General features: G+C 45.4%; 1 protein-coding gene across 12 annotated transcripts in view; it reads right to left on the minus strand.

The window, feature by feature from the left end:
• Positions 1-26,078, minus strand: part of macrod2 (mono-ADP ribosylhydrolase 2) — a 486,124-nt gene that overhangs the window by 3,156 nt on the left and 456,890 nt on the right. For 9 of the 12 annotated variants that reach the window (XR_014126642.1, XR_014126641.1, XR_014126639.1 and 6 more), the window contains 8 exons: positions 24,559-24,612; positions 24,117-24,158; positions 22,892-22,960; positions 19,606-19,695; positions 18,015-18,086; positions 11,481-11,549; positions 3,920-3,976; positions 200-274 (listed from right to left, as the gene is read on the minus strand). Coding sequence is in view for 7 of the 12 variants with exons in the window: in XM_081724945.1 (XP_081581071.1) it covers positions 200-274; positions 3,920-3,976; positions 11,481-11,549; positions 18,015-18,086; positions 19,606-19,695; positions 22,892-22,960; positions 24,117-24,158; positions 24,559-24,612 (528 nt within the window). In the remaining 5 variants the exon portion in view is untranslated. The remainder of the gene's footprint in view (positions 1-199; positions 275-3,919; positions 3,977-11,480; positions 11,550-18,014; positions 18,087-19,605; positions 19,696-22,891; positions 22,961-24,116; positions 24,159-24,558; positions 24,613-26,078) is intronic. The other 3 variants (XM_081724943.1, XM_035531411.2, XM_081724942.1) reach the window with 2 other exon arrangements.

Consider the following 26,078-nt stretch of genomic DNA (forward strand, 5'->3'; position numbering starts at 1 on the left):
AGAAATAAATGTTGTGACGTTGTATAGGTTTGCTGAAACAATGCCATGAGAACATATTAAAGTGTAACTTTTTTTTGGGGGGGGGGGGGGGGGGGCAGGCAGTGTTATAGGGATAGTGGTTTTTATCATTACTGAATTTTAAAAAATTATTATTTTTTGGTCAATTTATATTTTTAAACTTGTATTGCTGCAGTGTTACCTTTGGAATCACTGCTGTCTGTCTGAGCTGCTTGGTTTGGTTCTTGAGGCTTCACATTCTGGCACTGTGTTTCAACTGCAGGGAGAAAGGGAGAGAGAGAGAAGAAGAAATTTAACAGTGCACTACTAGAGCTGAGCAGGAGAACGAGAGGGGAGAAAGCAGTCGGTGAAACATCACGGTGGCTACTGAGCGTTTCCTTTTAAAAGGCAATGCTGAAGAGGCCGAGGGCTATAGGCCCAGGACAGCCCGAGCTCACACAGAACGCTCCTCTTCACTTCGCTTTAACATGCAATCATACAGAATAAAACGAAAAATAGAGACTTATTTACTCATTTTCTGAAGGGTCCTATTAGTTCAAAATAAACATGACTCCTACATACAGGTCTAATATGAGTGCAAAAATAAAGAAATTAGCCAACACAGACATGCACAGATTCTAGAGAGATGCTTGCTAACAATTTCTTAATGAGTAGAAGCAAATACTACAATTGTACCAAATCCTGGTCTCTGTTTCAGATCAAATTCACTTAACAACCTCCATGGCACCCAGAGTTTAGCAGGTTGCACATAAGACGTATACAATATGGACAAAAGTATGTGGACACACCTCCTAATTTCTGAGTTCGAGAGTTTCAGCCACACTTATTGAAAACAGGTGTATTAATTGGAGTACAGTCATAGCCATGCGGTCTTCATAGACAAATACTGGCAGTAGAATGGGTTGTACTGAAGAGTACAGTGACCTTAAAGATGACACTCTCATAGGATTCCACCTTTTCCCCAATCCGGTTCATGATATTTCTACCCTGCTGGATCCGTCCTAGTCAGCTATAGGTGCTATTATTGAGAAATGGAAGCGCCTATGTGCACCAAAACTTCAGCAACGAAGCGGTAGACCATGCAAACTCATGGAGAAGGGCCGCCGGGAGCTGAACTGTATAAACATCCCCCATCTTCTGTTGCATCACTCAGTACAGAGTTCCAGACTACTTCTGGAAACAACATCAGCACAAGAACTGTGTCAGGTGCTTCATGAAATGGGTTTCCATGGCTGAGTAGCTGCACACGAGCCTAACATCACTATACAGAATGCCAAGCACAGCCGGGAGCGATGTAAAGCACACCACCACTGGACTCTAAGAGCAGTGGGAACGCGTTCTGTGGAGTGATGAATTACACTTCACTATCTGACAGTCTGATGGGTGTATCTGGGTTTGGCTGATGCCAGGAGAACACCACCAGCACGAATAAACAGTTCCAACAGTAAGGTTTGGCAGTTCCTCAGGGTCTGGGGGTCTGTTTTTCAAGGTTTGGGCTAAAACCACCTGCTCCACTGAAGACTAATGTTATTGCTATGGCATACAACCACATTTTAGCCAATTATATGCTTCCGACTTTTTGGAAACAGTTTGAGGAAGGCCCTTTCCTGCTTCCACATGATTGTGTCCTTGTGCACAAAGCGAGGTCCATAATGACATCATGTGACAAGTTTGGAGTGTTGGAACTCCAGTGGCCTGCACAGAACTGTGCAGAACTGACTTCAACCCTACAGAACACTTTTATGATGAACTGGAACGGCAGTTGCAAGCCAGGGCTTCTCGTCCAACATCAGTGCAACACCTCACAAATGGTCTTTTGACTGAATGGGCACAAATTCCATTCAACACACTCCAGCCTATTGTGGAAAACCTTCGCAGAACAGAGGAGGCTGTAATATCTACAAAGAGTGTGGGGGGAGGGACTCCATATTAATGCCCAGGGTTATGGGATGGGATGTTTAGCTGGCACAGGTGTGACAGTCAGGTGTCCATATACTCCTGGCCATATACTGTATTAACAGAATAAGATCCTGGAGTCATCATGGCTAAAGCAGTTAAGGTTTTCATCGTTCTATCAATCTTTTGTGTCCCAAGCATTAAAGCATTGTTTAGATTGGAAACAAGAAATGAATGGTATTTCACAGCTTTCATTGCAGAATTTTGACTGCACAGTGTCAAGAAGGGTAACGGGTACATTCAGAGAACACATCTTCCAGGAATTGTTGTAAAATCAATAATGTTATCATTGCTTTTTGTTCTCTCTTCGATGCTCTCAGAGATGTTCTTCTAACTGCATAAGCAGTTTTCTAGATCTTCACACTTCTGTTTTGTCAGCGCTTCTTGTTGTCATTGTGGTGTTTTTTTTTTTTCATTCATTTTTTTTTTTTTTTGGATTGCTGTCTGGTTTTGGTTTGCTTACATAACCAGACGAAGTGAAGCTTTTCCAGGCTGGATTACCACCAATGCAATATAGAGAATAGCCATCATTCAAGTAAAATAAGTTCAAAACACATAGTTTTAAACAAAGACTCTACGGGGCAAAACCATTTGCCTGAAGGTCCCACATATTAAGAGCATTTGTTTTGTAAATTCCCAAGATTAATAACCCTGCACTGCAAATTCCCAAACCGTATCCTGAATAATTGCGTACTGGACATTTGAGTGTTTTAAAGTGTTAAAAGTGTTAGAGAGCTAGGACTGCACTAAAACCTGCAGTGAGAGTACCGAAAGGCCCTGATCTGTATACTCTAACAATGAAAGCTTCCTGTTGAGGAGCACAGTTTTATTGTCTTGCTGTCTGCCTATACAGAATTCACAGAACATTAACTGTATTCATAGTGTGCATTAGGGTATCCACTGGAACGGTGCAGATCATTTCTGTTGGAGAAGTGTGGTCTTTTCCTGAATGAGCACCATACGTTTCACACACACACACACGCACACACACACACACACGCGCGCGCGCACACACACAAATGCATGCGCTCACACGCACATGCATACACAAACACATGCACACACACACAGCCATCTGCAGCCATCAAATCCTCTGCACACATCTGCAGCCATCAAATCCTCTGCATTAGTTAGCCAAGTATGCCAGACGATTTGTGCTATATTCTGACCATGAACCACAAGTCTAAGGCAGTATTTTCCCCAGATGTTCACTGTCTACACAGATGGAGTGTATCTGAGGGGGAACTTCACTCTCTCTCCTTCCCCGGCCAGTGACTCGCTGTGAGCAGCTCTGAAGCCCCACGTGTACACCATAGCCTGCCAGCACTGAGGACAATGACCCCAAACATATGCAGGGGCCACGTGAGACAGGCTGGGGATGAAGAATGCCTTCATCTGAGGAAGAGGAGGAGGAGGAGGAGGAGGAGGAGGAGGGTTGTGTGTGGCCGAGCCGCTCACTCGACCCCAGCGCTGAGTCACTCGTCCAGAAGTACAGGACATTTTCCTCCTGCTCCTGGGTCTTGGAAATGGCAGGTCTCATCCTGAGAACATCCGCGCACGCTTTGAGGCTGCCGGGCACACACCTGCGCGCACACGCTCACACCTCTGCGGGACAAGTCGGCTCCGCAAGGGGGAACCTTCACGGGCGCTGCCTTGGACAGCGCTGCTCTGAATTCAGAGCAGGTAGTTGTCATGCCGACAGTCCTGTTTGGACTCGGAGCCTTCAGGCAGGTTGGAGCAAGACGGTGGACTCCCACAACCTCCCTCAACCCTCAGCCATGCCTCTCGTCCTCTCCCGCCTGGTGGCAAATGGAGGGAATGTTTACCCCAACGATGACTCCAACGTCAGGGAATAATTAGAACCAGAAATAGAAATAGCATGTAAAAAGGACGAGCTTTGCCTTCACTGTAAAAACACACACACACAGAAACACACACTTCCCACCTTTGCTCATGTCAGTATCCTCAGCCAATGCAATGTTTTTGTCTCCATCTAGATCACCTATAACACAAAGCAACAATACATATTAAACAAAACAGCCATAAATTTATGCTAAAGTTCAATTAATTACTAGTCAGTTAGTAGCAGCGTATCACAGACAGAGAGAACGTAAGCAGAACATACCCTTAGAACCTTTACTGAAAGACTCATCTGTTGTGTTTAGAGTTTGGTGCTTCTCATGTGAAATAGATCCTCTTCACTCACACACTAATTTAAGCAGTGAGATTCAGAGGTGATGTCAATGTCTGAAGTGATGACTATCACAGTATAACTGATTTGCTAAAACCAAAACCAAAAGCAGTGTTCTCGTAAGATGACAAAACTTAATGTGAGAAAAAAGCTCCACGTATGCCCCACAAAACCATCTCCTCTCTGAAAGGAGAAAAATAACTTTTGAAAAAGTATGGAAAATACCAAAATTGACATCTAATGGGACAGTAATGGTACAGGGTGGTAATTTCCTCTCGTTACAGTACTGTTATAGTGCCTGGTATGGCGTAGTGGGTAAAAATGCCCCAGGGGACTGGGCTTCAATCCCCGTCTGGGTAAGTGTGCTATGCTACAACAATAAGAGTCCTGGGGCAAGACTCATAACACTCACCTACCTCTGTAAGATGTCTGAACATTGTATGTCGCTCTGGATAAGAATGTTTGCTAAATGCATTGAATGTTGTTATAATTAAAGGGTTTATAACTGTAAGATGTAGAACGGTCCTTTCCTGCAGAGCCTATGAACACTAACTGTCCAACATTAAGGAGCAGAAGGATGTTACCAGCATGGCCACCCAAACACAAGGTCCATGCAGACGCTGCCTGGCACTCAAACACAAAGCCAATCTGATACGTACAGTTTGGTTACTTTACAGTGACATTGAAAAATAAATGATCTAATTCACTGTAGCATTTTGAAGCAATGCCATTTGTTTGAACAAATCCTTTTAATATAATAGGACAAGGGAATTAAAACAGATTTATTTTAACATATATTTAATTTCAAATAGTTAGAATTGCTCATAATTTGCCTAATAAGTAAATATGTAGAATCAAATGAATCCCAATTCAATACAGAAGTGTTTACATTTCCATTTTAATATCCATTTAACTTGTCTTAATGTAGGGTCAACAGCCTTGTAACACTCCCAAAGCCTCAGCTTCTTTTATACTACAGTTTTCCAGTGCTAGATTAATCATATCTTTACAACAGAAGCTGGACAGTCCAGTCTATACCTGATCTTTTTTGAAACTCAGACAATATGTTTTTAGATGTTCTTTTCCTTCTTATTACTGGGCACAAGCTAAATGGGCAACTTTCACTCGACTGTGCCAATACTTAGAAACAGCACAGCTGTTTTTATTACGTCACTGTGCAGATGTTTCTCTGCCAAATGAACAGACGACTTATGAATGCTACCGCTGAAGTTTCAGGAAACGTTTGAGAGTCGACTTCCATTCTGCAGCCCTCTCTCTCTCTCCCTCTCTCTCTCTCTCTCGCTTTTACACAGTTCTTCTTCTTTCTTTCTCTGCCAATTGTCAGCCTAATAAGCAGTACTGATCAAAAAACACAATGAACCCGGCACTGGAAAAACACAACAAGACTAGAATCCAAATCGACACAGCAGCTCCACACCCAGCTGCCGCATCGAGGCTTCGCTCAATAGAAGATAATTGCCTGCCTCTCTTATTTGGCCCCTGCACAGACAAATGCAGGGTCTATCATTTGGAGAAGCAGCACACAGCATATCTAAAGAAACATGAGTTTAGATCACCAGTAGGACCTTCACGGCTTTTAGTGAAGGCTCTGGATAACACAAATGAAATCAGCATGTTTTACGGGAACAAAAAAGGGAGTGTGTACAGATTTGAGTCAAGAAGCACTGGTGCTTTGGGCGGTACTTTAACTCTTTCAATGCATCTATGTTTGGTCAGGACAGAGGAAAGGCAGTGTTCAAATACTTATGGACTAGAGCGTGCGTGAAGGGAGACTGGGAGTATGAAAAAGACCGAGGCGGTACAGAAAGGGTGTGAAACGGGTCACTCCATAATGAGGCGTGTGAGTGAAAGATAAATATAAGGTTGATTTAGAAGTACATTTATAGCTTGCGATTTGTAGGAGCAGCGAGTTGAGAGCAAAGTTACTCTCAGCCTGGGAGAATTAAAAAACGACAATGTCAGCAGAGCTCCCAGTCACTCTGAGGGTTGCTGAGTTTAAAACAGGAAATAAAAAAATAAAAAAAACACAGTAAAGTTCAAACTTGTGTGGTGGTGCGATAGAAAGGCGGAGTGAAGAACTGAACTAAAAATAAAAGTTAAGACAATATTAGAAACCAGTAAAACAAATGAATGGAAAAGACATAAGGTGCACAAATGTTGTAGGAACAGGAATATTGTGAAAAGGGTGAGGGATTCTGGAAAGGTAGGAGTTGGAGAAAACGCCACGGAGCCGCGTTGTCTGCAAGGAAGCAGGAAGCTCTGGGTGTGCTGGTTCTTGGAGTAGCCAGGTAGGAAAAAAGTTTAAACTTCACACTAAACAACAGCTAGTCGAACAGCTGTTGGCATGCCACATCATTTCTCTCAGGGGGCTGACTGTAACAGGAATGGCGTCCAAAGATCATTCAGTTCATTAAAAAAAAAAACGAGATTCAAAGTGTCACAAATGATCCAGCAGACAAGCATGGTGTACAGCGCCACGCGCTAAATGCTGCTGCTGCGATCCTCGTCACGCGCTCTCCAAGAGGCTTGTGAACGGCGTAAATTCTCAAACGCGCCACAGCCGCATCTCTGACGCACGTGCTTTGGAAATGACCTCGATTTACTCGAATTTTGTGAAGCCTGTTGTAGTAATTCAGCCGGTGCCGTGTGACAGCCGGCTGATTTCAGACAACTGAGCGGCAGTACTTAGCTTCAATAAATTGGCCTTTTCCCCCTACTTAATATTCTCGCCTGTAATAAAAGCACTTTGCAATAATGAGAGTTTGAAAGCTCGTTAAAGCCTCTTTTATGTGGTTGGTGCTCTCCAGTCACTTCAGGGCCTTTTTCACCAGGCTGGATGGGCGGGGACATGAGTCAAATTCATACTCAGACAGGCAGAAAATTAGATCTGCCGTTTCCCACTCGTTTAGAAGGTGGCGCACGACCAGGGGATGAGCTGTTAGTCAGCACAAACTGAGAGCATCACACAAATAACAGAGACGCGAGTAAGGCAAGAGTCAACTCACTCCTCCGGTCCTGCCGTGGTGGAGAACTGTGCCCCGGCAGGAGCGCATGCTCGGTGGGTCCACATGGGTTCACATGATGGAACTCCTGACATGAAGGCTCAGGCACCCGTGGGGCCCTTGCTACTGAGCACTCATCTTCCGGCTGATCAGATGGTCCTCCCACAACACTTTTGAATCCCAGGTTGCAGTGCCACAGCAGAACACCTGACTGGACCACGTCCCCTCAGGCCAAAGTTTTTTCCCTCTTTATTCTCTCTGTGAGATCCAATTATCTGTACTGAGCCTAAAGGATTATCACCTTTAAATATGGATTTGCACCAATGCTTTTATAGCACAGGGCTTTTCTGGATGACAACGAATCAGAACATTTTGTTCGGGCTCTCAATGCTAAGTTTATGGAACAAATGTTTAAGCCCACTAACCAATTCACTGCCGTCATGACAATTATAGACCCTTCCACACAGGCTTTTCACCCATCAGGGTTGTAAATGGTACACCCTGAGTTGCGAACAATAACCCTGACAACAAATCCGATAGGTATTACATCAACATGCCAATGCAGCCTTGGGCGAATGTTAGTGACAGTGCAGGTTCAACACCCTGTACAGCATCTGAGGGTCGAGCTCACACTCACGCCTGTGGGCGAATTAATGTTCAGGTCAGAGTAAAGCCCGACCCGTAGCCTCAGTCAACTCAGCTGACCCCACCCACCGTAAGAGGAAGTGAAGTCCACGAGGGCTGTCAAGTGCTGCATCAGTCAGCCAGAAGCGCACTAGAGCAGCGTCTGTCACTTAAAGGCCACTTTCTGTGAATATTCACTCTCAAGTCTTTACTAAAAATAACCCACCTAGGGTTCTTCACTGTGTCTCTGCATCTGGGTCTCTCTCGGTGTGTGTGATGTTCCACCAGTGCACCCCTATATTTCTTCAGCTGAGAGTGGCTTTGATAAGATAATACGATGATACGGAGCAAAATTCTATGACACACAGGTTTAACGTACTCTGTATAATGTAGAGTGAGTGTAAGCTTTAGGCTATGGCTAAGAGCTCAAAGGCACGCTACAACTTGGCTACTTCATTGGGTACACTTATGAGGCTGGAGACTGTGATGTTTTGGTACGTCGTCATTTTCCCCGAGTATCGGAGCTCGTCCATGAACCGCCCCATTTGTGCTCTGCACTAAGCAGCTTCCTGAAGCCAAGTATCAAAGACAAAGCAGAAACCAGAAACCAGACCCCCACCCCCCACCCCGCCCCCTCGCGACTACCCACCGAGGGCCGTGGCTTGGCATGGCTGAACTGATGAAACATGACAGGCCAGCCCAGGGAAGCCTCTCAGACGCGACTTCGGGGGTTAATCGAAAAGCGCTCCACTACGACGAACGGGTGATGCAGGCCTCCGGGGTCAAAATGCGCACACGCGCGGATCCATCAGAGGCCTATCGAACGAAGCCGCTCGATATCTTGGCGCGCCAGCAAGATGCGGCATTTAACCCCTCGCTGGATACAAAACGTACATCTGCTGGCGTTCCTCTGAACAGTAGTTTCAGCACGAGCGCACGTTTTCATGTTTTACGTTCAGGTCAGCAAAGTTAACCTTTGTGACTGTTTAAACCAGTCCCAACTTCTATATGATGCATGTAACGCATACAAGACACGTAACACATGCCCTGTCAGCGCAGATAGATTAGCGAATTGAGTAAACAGGAGTGACAGCTTCAATCGCTGAGACTCACTTTAAAGCACAGTGGGATTTTCTATTTAGAACGTGATTTAGAAAGTGATTTAGAAAAGGCCAGAGAGAGTGACAACCTCTTGCTGAAGGCTGGAAACCAAAAATCAAAAGAAATAAATGCTAATTCTGAGATGCAGTCGATGGTGCTGATGCTTCAACCCTTATTAAACCCCCCATTCCCAGAGCCAACCGTATTCATGTGAAATGCTTCCAGGCGGACTTCAAGAAAGAGCCAGGCCACTGGAGTTAATGAAGTGGTAACCATGAAGAGCAAACCCTTATTTTCATGTGTAAATATTCAGGAGTCGTAGGACCTGGAGTAGTAATAGTTCCAATGAACGAACCCACCACTCTTGAAGAGAAGCATCTGGGAGACTCTTGATTATGCAGGAGACTTTTTTAAATCCCATTTTCTCTTTTCTTTGGACAATTGAAGCCAATTAAAACCTACCGAACTAAGAAGCAATCGAGATTTTTTTCCTTATTGGGCGGTGGTGGGGGGGTGGGGTGTTGAGTGGTGTAAATACTGCAGCAGACAGGCGCATCCTCTTTAGACTTCTCTTCAGTGGAAAGCTGACTGACCTCCTTGTCTACAGGTCGCCTTTGTCACCACAGGCAATGTGGAGAGCAGCGGCGAGAAAGAGGTATAGAGAGGAAGAAATGGAGAGGAAGACGGAGACGGAGAGGGAGTTGGAGCGGGTAAACCTACAGAGCAAAAAGCAGCCCTGCACTGTGGGGAGCATTTACATAACCTTACAAGACCCGCCTGGCTCAGCTGGCATTGTAAGCCGAGCTACTTCAGCGGGGCTCTTGGCCCATCTGAAAAGCGAAGAGAGCTTCCAGTCAAACGCGGGTGGCCAGGGCATTGTTAGGAAAGCACAAAGCCCTTTAAGTAGGACAACAAGCGAACACGGGGTCACCTGGTTTCAGGGTTACACCGAATGCACTGAGATGCTAGAGAAGGAGCATGTAGCAGTTTGTACATAGCATCATTAAAGGCAGGGGAAACTCCATATAAAACTCACATCCCTTACAAAATAAAGAGCTGGCTTGTTGGTTCATTTGATATAGGATCAAAATAGGAAAATACATAATGTGAGATTAATGTAATATAAAGGTTAAACGAAACACCCTTTTGTAGTCTTCACACTCATGCTTTCTGAGGGGAAAATGCCACAATTTGCAGGTTAAAACAAACTTGTGTTTGTGAGGACAAAGGGATAAAAAAGTGGGAGCTTGAAAGAAAGGGCAGAGCCAAAGAGACAGAGTCAAAGAGGGAGTCACAGAGAGAACAGAGTCAAAGAGAGAGTCAGAGTCAAAGAGGGAGTCACAGAGAAAGCAGAGTCAAAGAGAGAGAGTCAAAGAGGGACTCACAGAGAGAAGAGAGTCAAAGAGAGTGTCAGGGTCAAAGAGGTAGTCACAGAGAAAGCAAAGTCAAAGAGAGAGTCAGAGTCAAAGAGGGACTCACAGAGAGAGCAGAGTCAAAGAGTCAGAGTCAAAGAGGGACTCACAGAGAGAAGAGAGTCAAAGAGAGTGTCAGGGTCAAAGAGGGAGTCAGAGAGTAGAGAGTCAAAGAGAGAGTCAGAGTCAAAGAGAGCAGAAAGTCAAAGAGAGAGTCAGAGTCAAAGAGGGACTCAGAGCAGAGTCAAAGTACAAGTCAGAGAGACAGAGAGTGAAGTGAAAGAGAATGACAGAGGAAGCAACAGCATAGATGTGAAGGAGACCAAGTTTTGGCATGACCTAAATACCTCCTAAACCCATGTCGGAGGCAGCTAGGCCTAGCACTCAGTGAATTACTTAGCATAATCAGAGGTCTGTGCTTATACCTGAACTCTGTGAAAGCTCCCAGATCTACAAGGCCCACACTGTCTGAGAGATCATGCATTTAAAGAGAGAAATGTCACACTGGATAATGCAGGAAAAACAAAATGCAAATTGGGGTTTGCTGAGAAAACCTTTAAAGCTGGTGGACCATGGTCAGGGCATAGAAAACAAGGGGAAATGCCAGGTGAAAGAAATTGACCAAAAGTGTTACTTTATAGCCAAGCTGTCAAGAATCACAGTCTGGGAGGAAGCTGGCACTCTAAAAGAAAACAGTCTGTTTCGAGATTCGCTGAATACGCCCTTCCAGTAGCTCAGCTGCGTTTTATAGCGGGGGACTGAATTGTTATAACGAGAGTTCCGATCAGCTGTGCGGGTATTCTCGGCCAAGTCTCGGCCCATTTACGTCTGGACCCCTCTCACCCTCTCTCTCCCCACATACACGTTATTATCAGGGCAAGAAAAAGACTGAAATCTGAATAAAAAGCTGATGGAAACGGGGCCGACACAGTGCTCCAGTCGGCAGTGACTGATGAGGGAGGTTCCGCAGGGTGTTATAGGGCAGTCGTTGGGAAACAGTGCTGCGCTTTACCCCGCTGAGCCAATCCGCGCTCGCTCACAGGCATGTGGGGTCACAGGCGGCCCCGGGGAAAGCCCTAGCTCAGAAAAATGCCTGGCGAACCGTACTGTACTGGGTGAAAGAGCCCAGCGTCGGCGACGGCGGTGTAGACTCACCCTCTACCTCCATAGACTCCATTCCACCTTGGCTCTCATTGTCCTGGAGGCCCACACACTTAGCGCCATCTGTGGCGAGACAAACACACACACAAAGACAGAGTGGATGTAAAACTCAGCGTAAAATAAAAAGAAAAAATATAATGAACCCTCCAAAACACAACATTGCATTGTGGGTATTATCACTGGGCTTGATGGAAAAAAAAAAAAGAGAGAGAAAGATATAATCCGGCACGCCGAAACCCGCTCTACCTGTAAACAAACACAGCGCCTGCCTTACGAACTGCTGCTTTCTTTTGTCTGAGTGTATTCACGTGTGCACCGAACACTTCGAATGTGCCGAACCTCTGTCTGACAGGGCAGCAGGAAGGATATGGTGCTGATCAAAAGCTCAACTTCAAAGCTGCTCTCAGAGAAACAGGTTCCTTCCAGCTTATTTGAGCGAGAGCTGTCTCGTCTGCACCCCCCCGGCGGCTTTGATGCTAACTGAGCCACATGGCCCCCGGGTGACTCTGTAATGGACGGAACACACAATGGCGGCTCAGTCCCTTCTCAGAGCACAAATGACCACAGCAGCCTGTGTGTTTGAAGTCTAATGTCCATCAGCAGCAGACAGACGCGCTCCATTATTGTAGGTGGAGAGGGAGCGTGTTCATCACGACCATGTTCAGCAGGAAGTCCACACAATGCACGCTGGGTCATTTTATTAGAAAAGGCATCACTTTTGATAGTCAACCCTTCATTAAAAATTCTTTTTTTCGAGAGCTTCCTGCTATATTAACTAGATTGCTCATTATTAAGGGAGCGTTTTATATTCCTGGTGTCTCACAAAAGCATTTCTTGATTAAGTTTCACTTCTGCGTTAGGTATAGATGCTGGCCAGCTGAGGAATGAGCACACTTCCCCATTATTTCATAGGTTTCCGCACTCCCCACAGCCGGTCATGTTTCACCAAGACGCTGCACAAAGGTTCCCGCGTACGTGCTTAAAAACTCAGCCAACTCTTGCCTCTGGAGAGCCACTGTGAGTCAAACACACTCCAGGTTCCGAGTCGCGGCGAGTCGTACAGAATCACAAACGGAGGGCTTACGGTCACCACTGCCGCCGCTCGTCAGCATCCTGCTGCGGCACGCAAACACGGTCGAGGGGAGGGGGCTGGCGCCTTAGACGGCCAATCAGAAAGAACCCTCCCGGGATGAATGAAGAAGGCACTTCAGCGCCGCACAAAGAGCAGGTCAAGATGAGGGGATGCCGGGCTGAATAGCTAAGCAGGGAGCAGGCTGGGTAAACATGCTGTTTTGACACAGATCTCCAGCAACCAGATCCCAGAGAGGGAGATGAACGCATGCAAAGCACAACTGTCATCATTTCATCCAGGGAAATAAAACCAGCAGAAGGGAACGATGAGGAAGCCTGCAGACCGGAAGCACATAGACACCGTGAGGACTGGGAAGCCATAGCCACAGGCTCTGCTCCCGCTACGCTGACCTGTGTTTTCTCATTTACCATAAGGCCGAAAGCAATATAGAGCAATAATATCAAAACAGTAGACGAGCACAGGATTTTTATCATATGTACATCTATATCCTGTGAACAGTCACACCATGGACTTACGAGCCAATATAAAAACAAACCCTGCTGGTGCAAAGCTTCGTGTGCTTAATATTGGTGTTTGCGTAACTCCGTCTTGTCTCGCCCGGCTCCCGCACGCTTGCAAAACACTTTTGGCAAAATTGACTCACAGAAACAGCCTTCCAGCAGCACCAAAACTCCAGCCAGCAAGGGACCGAGGAAAGACTTGGCACGCACCCGTTTCAAGGCCTTTAAAATAGATAAGGTGGTAAAGTATCTGCTAGGTTTTTGTTCTTCTGGTTGGCTTTCAAAGTGATACAAATGCAGAATAAAAGACAGTATAAACAAGAGGAGAGAATGCGACGCTTAAAGATTAATTGTTATGAAAAAGAGCCGACAAAATTTTGCTCACCGCACAAGTGCTCCTTACTCATGTGCTTTTTCTGTGCGTTGGCCATTTTGCCGAACTTGCTGTGCCGTGCTGGCTATAGATCAGCGTCATGGCTGTGGAACACCAAGTGTACTGCTGTCTCTTCTTTTTTGCTTTTTCTGCAGCCAGGTGCAACAGCCAAGGCCACAGAGACATGTATCAAAATTAGGCTACATGCAAGGGCTTCTCAATTTGGGCATTCGATGATAAATCAGCAGACAGCCCTTCCCCCAATCCCCCAAGTCCGTTTACAGAGTTAGCATCACCTGGACAGCTGCGGAATTCGCTTAAGATTTAAAAAAATTAATTGTACACCCAATTCACTGGAGGCCCATGGACATCCCTTTTTTAATAAATAACAAAAATGAAATCAACACGGTTTATTTTCTACACGAACATGATGCCCAGCAGTGACTTTTAAAAAATATTTTAGTTTTTTAAATTTGATATTAGTCAAAAGCATAAACGCAGGAATGTCAAGTCTCTGAGAAATACCTGGATGTGGAATACAGAAAAGGTCTTGCAGAAACGCTGTGCCTGACAGAACAGTGTCACAACTCCCATTATGAGCTGGCAAAGTTTGTCAAAGTTTTTTGATGTATTCAATAATAACTACAACAAATGTAAAATTAGCCTCAATCTCCACAGTGGTGTGTGGGGTGGAAAGCAATCTTCTATTGTCAGAAACCTTTTCTCCAGAGTACAAAAATGAGGCCTCCATCACCAGATTCAAAATCCCTTATTAACACTCAGAATAAAAAGGTCAAAAGCTAGCAATGTAGTGTTACTCCAGATGAGACAGAAATGAACTTTAATCAAAATGATGGCAAGAGATAAGTGTGAAATAAACAAACAAACAAAAACCACTCTAAGTGTGAATTAAAGTAGACACGGTGTCACAGCGTGGTCATGTCTGTCTCTGCTCTCTGCCCTCATCTTTCCGGTATAAACAGCCATTAAGCACACCAAACAACTTTAATGGCACATATTCAACCTCTTCTGGTGTAAAAGAACACGCTTGCAGATTCATGGGACGAGGCTTCATGTTGCGGGAGGACTTTCTGGCTGAGTTAATCTCCTTAATCCAGTCAAGCGGTCGAGGAGAATGGAAAAAGAACCTCCTTCAAAACAATCAGGGACTGAAATGGCTGGCAAAGCCTCTTAAGAGTTTAGTGACGTCATGGGTCACAGGCCAGATGTGTTGCAACCATAGACACTGCACGCTTTACTTGTGCTTTAGTATACTACTTTAATATATGTTTAGATTTAAATATCTTTTGATCACTGGACCACAAACCAATTATTATTCTAGAGTTGTACTAAAGAAAAATACGTAGAAGAAATCAGGCATTGCCTTATGTTCATGTTTAGCCTCAGCTGTTAACAGATTTACAGTCATGATATATAAAGCGCAATGATAACCTTAGTAAAAAGTTAAAAATAGGGATACCCAAGAGCCCCAAACCTCAGGCAGAAAAAAAAGACAAATAAACAAATAAATAAGTCAACAAACACTTAAATAAACAATAAATGTGCCTTCCTGTCTGAGACTGAGAGGAGTCTTGAGATTTGTGCAGGATGCCTCAGACTTTCTGCTGGAAAAGAAAATATCTAGTGACTTCGGTAAATCTTCATCACGACTACAGCAGACAAACAGAACGATCAGTAAAAACGGTCAAGACCGACGAAGAGAGGGAGAGAGTAGACGAATGAAACCTTTCCAAGCACTTATTCTGGCCCCAAGGCATACAAACGGCTGTGCAGGTAAGCCTGTGTGTCTCTGAGTGTGTGTGTGTGTGTGTGTGTGTGTGTGTCGACATGTCTCTGAATGTGTGTGTGTTGTTCCAATAGGGTAACATAGTACATCCCTGATGTGAGTATCCCTGCACTAAAGGATTTTTACTCATGACACATGAAGTCTCACAACATCAAGCCTAACCCAAGATTTCAGCAATGAGTACCCACTGCAGTTTGCATACCGCCACAACCGCTCCACTGATGATGCAATTGCACATCTGCGTCACCACACTGACCCACCTGGACAAAGGGAGGGGTGATTATGTTAAAATGCAGTTTGTCGACTACAGCTCAGCATTTAACACTATCATCCCCTCCCTACTCACTACTAAGTTGGAGGATCTAGGACTGCATTCATCCCTGGGTGACTGGATCTCCAACTTCCTAACAGACAGACCACAATCAGTACGGGTGGGCAACTGTGTCTCATCCAGCCTCACCCTCAGCACTGGAGCTCCTCACGGTTGTGTCCTAAGCCCCCTGCTCTACTCAATGTACAGCTACGACTGCGTGGCCACTTCCAGCTTTACCACCATCATCAAGTTTGCTGACGATACCGTCATCATGGGCCTGATCTCTGGCAACGACGAGAGGGCCTACCTGGAGGAGATTAAACACCTGGAGAACTGGTGCCAGGAAAATAATCTCCTGAACGTCAGCAAGACAAAGGAGCTGATTGTGGACTGTAGCAGGAAGCAGGAGCGGCACTACCAACCCGTGAGGATCAATGGAACCACGGTGGAGAGAGTAGACAGTTTCAGGTACCTTGGAGTTCACATCTCGCAGGACCTGTCCTGGTCCCGCCATACCAACTCCCTGGCAAAGAAGGCTTGTCAGCATCTTTACCACCTCAGACGCCTAAGAGACTTCAGACTGCCCTCCAAGGTACTGCGGAACTTCTACACCTGCACTACTGAGAGCATCCTCACGGGGAACATCACAGCCTGGTTTGGGAACAGCACCAAGCAGGACAGACAAGCATTCCAGAGGGTGGTGCGTTCAGCAGAACGCATCATTCATACAGAACTTCCTGACCTGCAGACCATCTACTACAAGCAGTGCCAGACCAAGGCCAGGAGGATTGTGAAGGACCCCACCCATCCCAACAATAAGATCTTCTCTTTGTTGAGGTCAGGGAGGCGCTTTCGCTCCCTGAAGACCAACACAGAGAGACTGAAGAGGAGCTTCTTCTCGCAGGCCATTCGGGCCTTGAATCAGGGCAACTGATAAACTGTGGGGACTCTCAATAACATCATAACAAACTGTAAAAAATTGTAAAATTGTAAAAATTGTAAATTGTAATTTTATTGTATATGTGCATATCCTTACAATCCCTTTCCAATTAATATTTATTTGGACAATATTTATTCATTAATGCGCATCCGTTTCCCTAATCCGCATATTTTATGTATCTCTCCTCGGCTACGGGCAGAGCAGTCACCAGAGGCATTTCACTGTCAGTTATATTGTGTATGACTATGTATGTGACAAATAAACTTTGAACTTTGAGAGTGTCCTCCATTGACGATAAAACTCAAATAAACTCAAATAAAAAGCAGGATACGTCACAGTTAAAAATATAGCAGATGACAGAGTTCTCAATTCTATGTGCACTGCAGGCGACACAGACAGCTAGCGCAGGACGCAGGACGCCAAGCCAAAGGTGAGCCAGGGAACTGTGTCAGGATACTAGACCTGACGTGTGTGGGCGAGTGTGGCACCTTTAGGCCAGGCCTACACCCTGACGAACTGCTCCACCTCACCTACACCCTGACGAACTGCTCCACCTCACCTACACCCTGAGGGGCTGCTCCACCTCACCTACACCCTGAGGGGCTGCTCCACCTCACCTACACCCTGACGAACTGCTCCACCTCACCTACACCCTGAGGGGCTGCTCCACCTCACCTACACCCTGACGAACTGCTCCACCTCACCTACACCCTGAGGGGCTGCTCCACCTCACCTACACCCTGAGGGGCTGCTCCACCTCACATACACCCTGAGGGGCTGCTCCACCTCACCTACACCCTGAGGGGCTGCTCCACCTCACCTACACCCTGAGGGGCTGCTCCACCTCACATACACCCTGAGGGGCTGCTCCACCCTTGTTTCCCTCACTTTCTCACAGCAAAACTACATCTATTTACATGTGGTTGCAGGCCAAACAGGCTTGGTGCACACTGAAAATTTCCTTAAAGCAATTTATAAATGCTTTAAGGAAACACTTTGATTAATGCAACTTTAATCTAAGCCCCTTAATCAGGTTGTCATTCACATTAAGGTCAGAGTCACAAAAACAGATTTAAACAGATCTTTCAATTTACTGGAGCACATCTACAGTTTAGATTTCCACATTTCAGTGTTTCACCATTTAATCCCATGAAAGTAGGGTGAGCAGTGCACATACTGAAAAAAATATTTGCATTAGTAAAAACACATGTAAACAACTTAATTTGCATAATCAGTGTAAACTAATTATTATGCAAATGTAGGGAAGGTATAGGCTATATGTCTGACAATGATCAATTGTGTGTATTTATAAATCTGTTATCAGTCTAAAGCTTTAACCCATATCTCTTATTTGATTTATTTTTTGTATACCAGCAAACTCTAAAGATGACCCACAGCCGGTGGACGTGGTTTGTATCCGGCTGGCTTTTGGACCTGGGTGAATGTCTGGCAGTCTTACAGAGACCCATGTGGCTGGCCTGACGCAGTGGTATTGCCCCTACCTCTCTCTTGCTCCGTCTGTGCCTGATCTGCATGAGCAGCCGGTATCTTCTCCTCGGTACACGTCTCCCTCTCTGGCCCCACGAGAGGAAGACATATTAAGGAATTAAAAGAATTTAAAAAAAACCTCCCCCTCCTCCATTCTAACTTACTTAGTTCTCCAACTGTTTTATTCATAATTCAAACAGGCCAACACCCCAACAGTCCGTGCCTTTTTTATGATCCTATTCAAAACCGGCCGCTTCAAATTGGATAGCCAGCAGGCGATGAGATTACAGTTATCATTTTTAATAATGGCGCAGAGAGACAAATTTGAGCCTGGCTCCAGAATGGAGAGAGGATATCTCTGCCTTAGTGTGAATCCTCTGTTGGAGAACACGTACGCCTTCAGCACTTATACACACACACACACACACACACACACACACACACACACACACACACACACACACACACACACACACACACACACACACAGTGAGTGCTACTGGCTACCCTGTAGCAGCGTAAGCAGCGTAAGAGGTGACTCTTCCATAGCAAATGGTAATGAATGTTGAGTTACTACTGATGAGTGTTGGGTTAGTTCTAATTAATGTTGGGTTAGTACTGATGAGGATTGGGTTAGTACTGATGAATGTGGGGTTAGTAATAATGCACATTGGGTTAGTACAGATGAGTGTTGGGTTAGTACTGATGAATGTTAGGTTAGTAATAATGAATGTTATGTATGCAACATGCATCAGCAACTGGAATATTTATGAGTGGAAATATTGTTTGCTTTGTGAGAATAAAGCACTGTATGAGGACCTTGAGCTAAGAGTGTGTGAGAAGACCAGTATTGTAGAATTATATAAATGAGCAATCTAGCTTTTCAGAGTCAACAGTGAAAAATGTGATACATTTTGGGTTAGTTTTGATAAATTTTGGGTTAGTACTGATGAGTGTTGGATTCGTTCTGATGAATGTTGGGTTAGTAATAATGAATGTTGGGTTACTACTGATGAATGTTGGGTTAGTAATAATGAATGTTGGGTTATTACTGATGAGTGTTGGGTTAGTACTGATGAATGTTGGGTTAGTTTTGATGACTGGTTAGTACCGATGAGTGTTGGGTTAGTAATAATGAATGTTGGGTTAGTACTGATGAATGATGGGTTACTACTGGTGAGTGTTGGGTTAGTACAGGTGAATGTTGGGTTAGTAACGATGAATGTTGGGTTAGTACCAGCGAGTGTTGGGGTAGCACCGGTGAGTGTTGGGTTAGTACAGGCGAGCAATGGGTTAGTACAGACCAGTGTTGGGGTAGTACCGGCGAGTGTTGGGGTAGTACCGGCCAGTGTTGGGGTAGTACTGGTGAGTGTGGGGTGAGTACTGGTGAGTGTGGGGTGAATACTGGTGAGTGTGGGGTGAGTACTGGTGAGTGTGGGGTGAGGATTGGTGAGTGTGGGGTGAGTACTAGTGAGTGTGGGGTGAGTATTGTTGAGTGTGGGGTGAGTACTGGTGAGTGGGGTGAGTACTGGTGAGTGTGGGGTGAGTACTGGTGAGTGTGGGGTGAGTACTGGTGCTTTACTCTAAGATGAGCAGAGAGCTTACCAGCACCATCCTCTGAATCCTCCTTCTTCTCCCCCTGTCTCTCTTTGTCTTCCTCGGGTTTACTCTCTCCAGCTGATCTCTCAGCCTCCACTTAAAGAGACACACGCGCACACACACACACACACACACACACACACACACACACACACACACACACACACACACACACACGCACACGCACGCACACACACACACACACACACAGTTAGATGTATCTAGACACTCACAATCCATCTCCTTTTCACTGTTGACTCTGAAAAGCTAGATTGCTCATTTATATAATTCTACAATACTGCTCTTCTCACACACTCTTAGCTCAAGGTCCTCATACAGTCCTTTATTCTCACAAAGCAAACAATATTTCCACTCATAAATATTCCAGTTGCTGATAATTAATTTACAGTCCACTGCCCTTTCATTTTTCCTTTGGAATAAAGAATAATGTTTGCCGGCAGACTGAGTTCACACCTATTCTTTAAGTCCCTCTTTCTCCCGTGCTTCTGACTCCGGGGCAGCTGGTTAGGAGAGGCATGCCTTTCCTCCCGGAGAGCTGGCCGGGGCTTTATTGATCCGGGAGCAGCCGTGTGAGAGGTAAAGGGCAGTGGGCAGATGGAAGCTGTGTGCCCCAGGAATAGGTAAGAGGGGCATTTTTTTTCTTTGTTGTTTTGTTTTGTTTTTGTAGGCATGGCCCCCCTAATGTGAGAGACTTGGGTGAGCACTCTAGTGTGACTGTTTGCCGTCTTAAAAAAGCAAGCGTGACTTGGGCCTCAATTTGACATGACCCGCCTCCTCCTGCCTGATAGCTGCATGCTGAGACTTTGTGTGTGTGTGTGTGTGTGTCTGCTCCTTAGTAAAGTGAAGATTTAATTTAACTTGCATTAAAGGAGAATCGTTCACGGGTTGCTCAGTGTGTCAGGCTCTACGCTATTGGTCCTGTCTATCCAGCCGAAGCTCTGGGTCCTTTCAGTGCTTGCTGTTCTGCTTCTGTGTGGACGACATCTAGTGTGACTGGTGTGTATTCATCTAGTGTGACTAGTGTGTAGCCACCTAGTGCCTGTGTGTAGCCATCTAGTGTGACTAGTGTGTCGCCATCTAGTGTGACTAGTGTGTAACCATCTAGTGTGACTAGTGTGTAACCATCTAGTGTGACTAGTGTGACTAGTGTGTACTCATCTAGTGTGACTAGTGTGACTAGTGTGACTAGTGTGTACTCATCTAGTGTGACTAGTGTGACTAGTGTGTACTCATCTAGTGTGACTACTGTGTAACCATCTAGTGTGACTAGTGTGTAACCATCTAGTGTGACTAGTGTGTACTCATCTAGTGTGACTAGTGTGACTAGTGTGTACTCATCTAGTGTGACTAGTGTGTACTCATCTAGTGTGACTTGTGTGTAACCATCTGATTTGACTAATGTGCATGTGATGGCTGTAGAACAGAATAACCAAGTTCCTTTCACAACAATTCACAGTCAATTCATGCACGTTTTCATTACAATTAATTCAAGCACATGTCCACTACAGAGTGTTAATTCACGCACATGTTCAAATGGAATGGAATGTGCACGTTTCCCTCTTTCTGGCCTGTATTCAGTAGAAGCCTCACACACATCTGACTAGGACCACCTGCACTCCGGCCCAACTGTGGGCCGGTAGCTGAACATTTGTCCAGTATGGACGACAGCAGCTGCTGAGCTACAGACTGCAGGGCTCACAGCCACACACAGCATGGCCGCACGCTTCAAGCGTTCGGCCAGAACACGGCAAAATTCCAGGTGCACATTATTCAAAGTGCCACGGAATGCTCTGATGGGGTTAATCTCTTGTTGACACCTTATATATTAAAATGGACGTGCGAACACAGATAAGAGAGCTGACAAGCTGCAGGGGCTTGGCGAGCAAGTACTGTTTTAAGGAAGAAACAACTGTTTTAGGCTAATCTACTGTAATGTATGGTACTGTAATCTACCGTACTGTAATGCACTGTAATGCACTGTAATGCACTGTACTGTAATGTACAGTAATGTACTGTACTGTAATGCACTGTAATGTACTGTACTGTAATGCACTGTAATGTATTGTAATGCACTGTAATGTACTGTACTGTAATGCACTGTAATGTATTGTAATGTACTGTAATCTACCGTACTGTAATGTACAGTAATGTATTGTAATGTACTGTAATGTACTGTACTGTAATGCACTGTAATGTATTGTAATGTACTGTAATCTACCGTACTGTAATGTACAGTAATGTATTGTAATGTACTGTAATGCACTGTAATGTATTGTAATGTACTGTAATCTACCGTACTGTAATGTACAGTAATGTATTGTAATGTACTGTAATGTACTGTACTGTAATGCACTGTAATGTAAGGCCTTTAATTGGTTTTGGATTAGGAACACTTATCTCCTGCTTTACTGCTATTGCCACATCCACCACTACAGACACACTCTCTCTCTTTCTCTTTCTCGCCCTCACACACACACACACACCACTCACACACTCTCTGTCTCTCTCTCTCGCTCCTGCACACAGTCATTACTCACGCATACACACAAACTCACACACATTATATACACCCACACACACATTGCACACACACACACACACACACATTTTCTTTCTCTCTAAAGTTGAACGTGGAATGGGGAGGCAGCATTCATAGTTACAGTGTATACCTGCGCTTGCTCAGTGTTTTATACAACTACTGCAAAAAGCCTGCACAGAGAGCGTGGCGCTAATAACGCGTGTGGTCACGGGGTCGTTTCCCAGGGAGCAAACACACCGTTGCACTGATAAACATGTAGGTTGCACTCGATGACAGCAAATGCCATAGATGTAGTCCACAAGAGTTCCCATTCTTTTATGAACGCCCTATGAACCTTGGACATCACCTGGTCAACCTCATTCACCTCTAATTTTCTGTGGATTTGTACATTAACTGACTGAATTTTTCTTCATTTTTCCAAAATGTCCCCTGGCCTAATTGGCTGTAAAGTGTCTGGTCATTATACATAAAATATTTATGACAGTTTCTCTGCATATTTCTGAATTCAGGCCTATGAGTTGAATCCCTACGACTCATCATTCTACTAGTGATTGTTGAAATATGACTTTCGAACAGTGGAAATACATTGAGAATGCACTCAAAAAACACATGTATGTAAATAGATTCTGAATTAAACACTGATGTATAGCGACAGTAACGCTTAATAAAAGTACTGGGAAAGAGACAAATTTGATTGATGGCTGACAAGAGCTGGCAGTGTGCAATAGTTACCTGGATCATTTTTTTCTGCAGGTATTTCCTTCTTTTCCTTAGAGTTTTCATCACCTGGAACGTCATTTTCTGGAAAAAAATGGGGGAAATGCCATAAGAAATTTGAGAATATCTCAGTAACTCAGAAGAGTTCCTCTCGTTGCACAGCTCTGCGTTAAGCTAGACAGCTGCCACTCATGGCCAACTGGAAACAGTTTTTATGAGAGGTTGTTTCCCATAGTACCCATAAAGCTGTACTCCAGCATGACACACAGGACATGCATTTCTCGACACACACACAAACACATGCACATATGGACACAGGACATAAAGGACATAAATCTCTCTTTCTTCACTAGGTTCTTACAATGCGAGCAGATCGTATAGTGCATCAGCACTGTTTCTGAGTCCTGATGTTCAGTCTCCATTTTTCACACACACACACACACACACACAAATATACACACGGTCACACACATACACAAGTAAAATATTCACACAATCACACACAAACAGAAACATGCACACATGCACACACAGACACACACACTTACACAACACGTACACATGCACATGGACAAGCATGAAAATCAAGACAGAATCTAAACTGCTAAACTGAGCTTGGGCGTAGACCAGCGCACATTTAGACCAGAGCGCATGACAACACAGACCGCCTCCTCCGAGGGGTGGGGCCAATGAAGACGAAGCCTTCAACGCAAGGGAAAAAAAAAAAAAAACAAAACAAAACAAAAAAAAAAAACAAGCAAAAAACCAGAAGGTAAAAAGTATTTAAGCATGCGTGTGTAGCTAGCAGCTGCGGGCTGGTAGAGACACTGAGGGCGGAGTCAGCGAGGGAGAACCGCGAGGGCGGAGTCAGCGAGGGAGAACCGCAGAGCTCGTGAGCTCCTCTACCCTCTGGGTTTCATGCTAATGGTTCCCTCCCATAAATCAAGTGCCCTGAGGAATCGAAGGTCCCGATACTCAGAGAGTGCGTGTGCGTGTGTGCTAAAACACATGTGACAGAGTGAGGTGTCTCATTGAACAGACATTCGTACTACGTTGCGCCTCTATGCTTTCGTTAGTAATGACTGTGTCTGACAAGCTCGCTGTAATCAGATGTGTCCAAGGACAACACAGCTGATCCAAACCGAGTCCAACCCCAAGCGGGAGCTTTTCCAGCCCTGTCTGGAGTATCGGCTCACACGCGCTCAAATCTTGTACACATTAGAGAATATCACAGTAGTACCTGGTGTCTGGTTTGGTGTGTCAACGTCTTCCATATCCTCATCTGGATTCGAAAAAGGACAAGAAGAGACGCACATTCTGTTTCATCAGTCATTCAGCAGGGAACTGTCACCAAAACACAGTTCTTATTTCCTTCTTATTAGAGCTCAGCGTCTCATCAGTGTGTGGGTAATCCCACAGTAGAACTGCATGGATCATTGTCTACTGCGGCCTGAAATTAAAAACCCAAACGTGAAGGAGGGATGTCGTCTCTTTATATACCCAGGCGTTTAACCCTGCCAGTGTGTACTCTGTGATAATTATGAGGTTGTTCTGTAGGGAGATGAAGTTTGCAAATCGCTCCGGAACCGGCGGTGGACTGGTGACCCCAGCTGGGGCTGGAGCCGGTGCAGGGATGACACGGGCGCAGGTGCGTGAGCCGTGCGGCCGTGCGGCGAGCTTACCTGCGGCACCCTGGCTCAGCTTCTCCATGTCCTCACAGGTCGGCTGCTCATCACCTGCAAAAGAGGAAAAAAAAAAAAAAAAACTGGGTTGGAGTTAAAAGTCAAGTGACTGCAAATAAAATCACCAAGATTAGCGTTCGGTTGCACTAATCATCTTCGCGGCTGATGTTTGCGACCTGCGCACGAAGCCGGGCATCCACTCCGCTCACACGCCTGCCTGAAGGCCTGCAGTGATGTCCTCTTCAGCTCTGGGGTTTCTGGTGCTCAGCGGTCTGGTTTATTAAGACTTTGTTTGTTGTTAGGGCCCGAAAAGCTCCAGATTTCCTTAATCGGTGTGTGTATTGGGCCCTTGTCCTGCTGGTCCGGTGCGCGCCGAGGCATCTGGCTGGATGTGGGAAGTGAAGATGCTTCCATGCACTTCAGAGTTCCTCCTGCTGTTGCCGCCTTCATCGCCGACGTCATCAGTAAGAGCACGCGTCCGCGCGTCTTCATCGCTGATGTCACCAGTGAAAGCACGTGCCCGTGAGTCTGCCTGGTTGCAGTGGTGACTGGGGCCCCCGCCTCTCCTCCTCTGACACTGTCCTGTCCTCCGTCAGCCTGGAGCAGCACAACCCTGGTGTCCTCCATCACAGGTCTCACAGACTTTATCCTTATCCACCTGTGAACCGATGTCTCTGCTCCTCGGCCTCTCGAGCGCTTTTGGCCGGGAGCCTCTGAGCGATTCTTGTTGTTTGGCCGTGGTTTGGCCTGGATGTGCAATGTGAACATATCTCATGAGATAACAGCAACGAGCACCACGTCCAAACGCCAGACCTGGCGAAGCCTTGGCATTTACTCTCCTTGGCATGTGTAATGTGATTTGTACGTGCTGTGATTTGTAGCAAGTCGGGTCGGGATACTGGGTCATGATATATGATTATATTGCGTCAAATATGTTTGAAAATTGCTTTTCCAGCCAAAGAGGACCAGTGTGGGGAGCTGAGCTGTTGCTAAATAATTCCAGAAAGTCTTATGTTAATGAGCGTTAAAATTCAGAGATCGGACTGCCTTCCAGAATTATGTCAGTTAACGCTACAGCGAGTTCCTTTCACAAGATGATTTGGCAGTATCAGGACTATTGTACACTGTCTGTCGTGCTGACTGCTCACCGCAGAGATCTCGCAGACGGCATATCTGACAGTCTACTGGCTTTGATTGCATGATCGTCCGTTTCCGTTTCTGTTTCAACAAGACTGGTAGCTAATGATCCCCCATAACTCTACAGTTCTCTGGGGGTAGTTTCTACACCAAAAGCCTGCACTGTTGTTATGCAGGTGCTAAGGTTACCAGAACAGTTAAGATAATCGAAATGGTCAATTTCCCTTGAACGCGCCAGCTCAGCTGTGTGGTACTATAAAGGCAAGAGAGTTTCAGCTAAATTACCTATAACTGACAAATCATAATGTTACATAGACTGCACTTCTCCCTGGGGCTTAGCATACAGCTGTCAGGATGTTTGCTCGAGCGGGCTAATTTAAAAC

The sequence above is a fragment of the Electrophorus electricus genome, chromosome 12 (genome assembly GCF_041902795.1).
Source record: "Electrophorus electricus isolate QZ-2024a chromosome 12, ASM4190279v1, whole genome shotgun sequence".
Lineage (NCBI taxonomy): Eukaryota > Metazoa > Chordata > Actinopteri > Gymnotiformes > Gymnotidae > Electrophorus > Electrophorus electricus.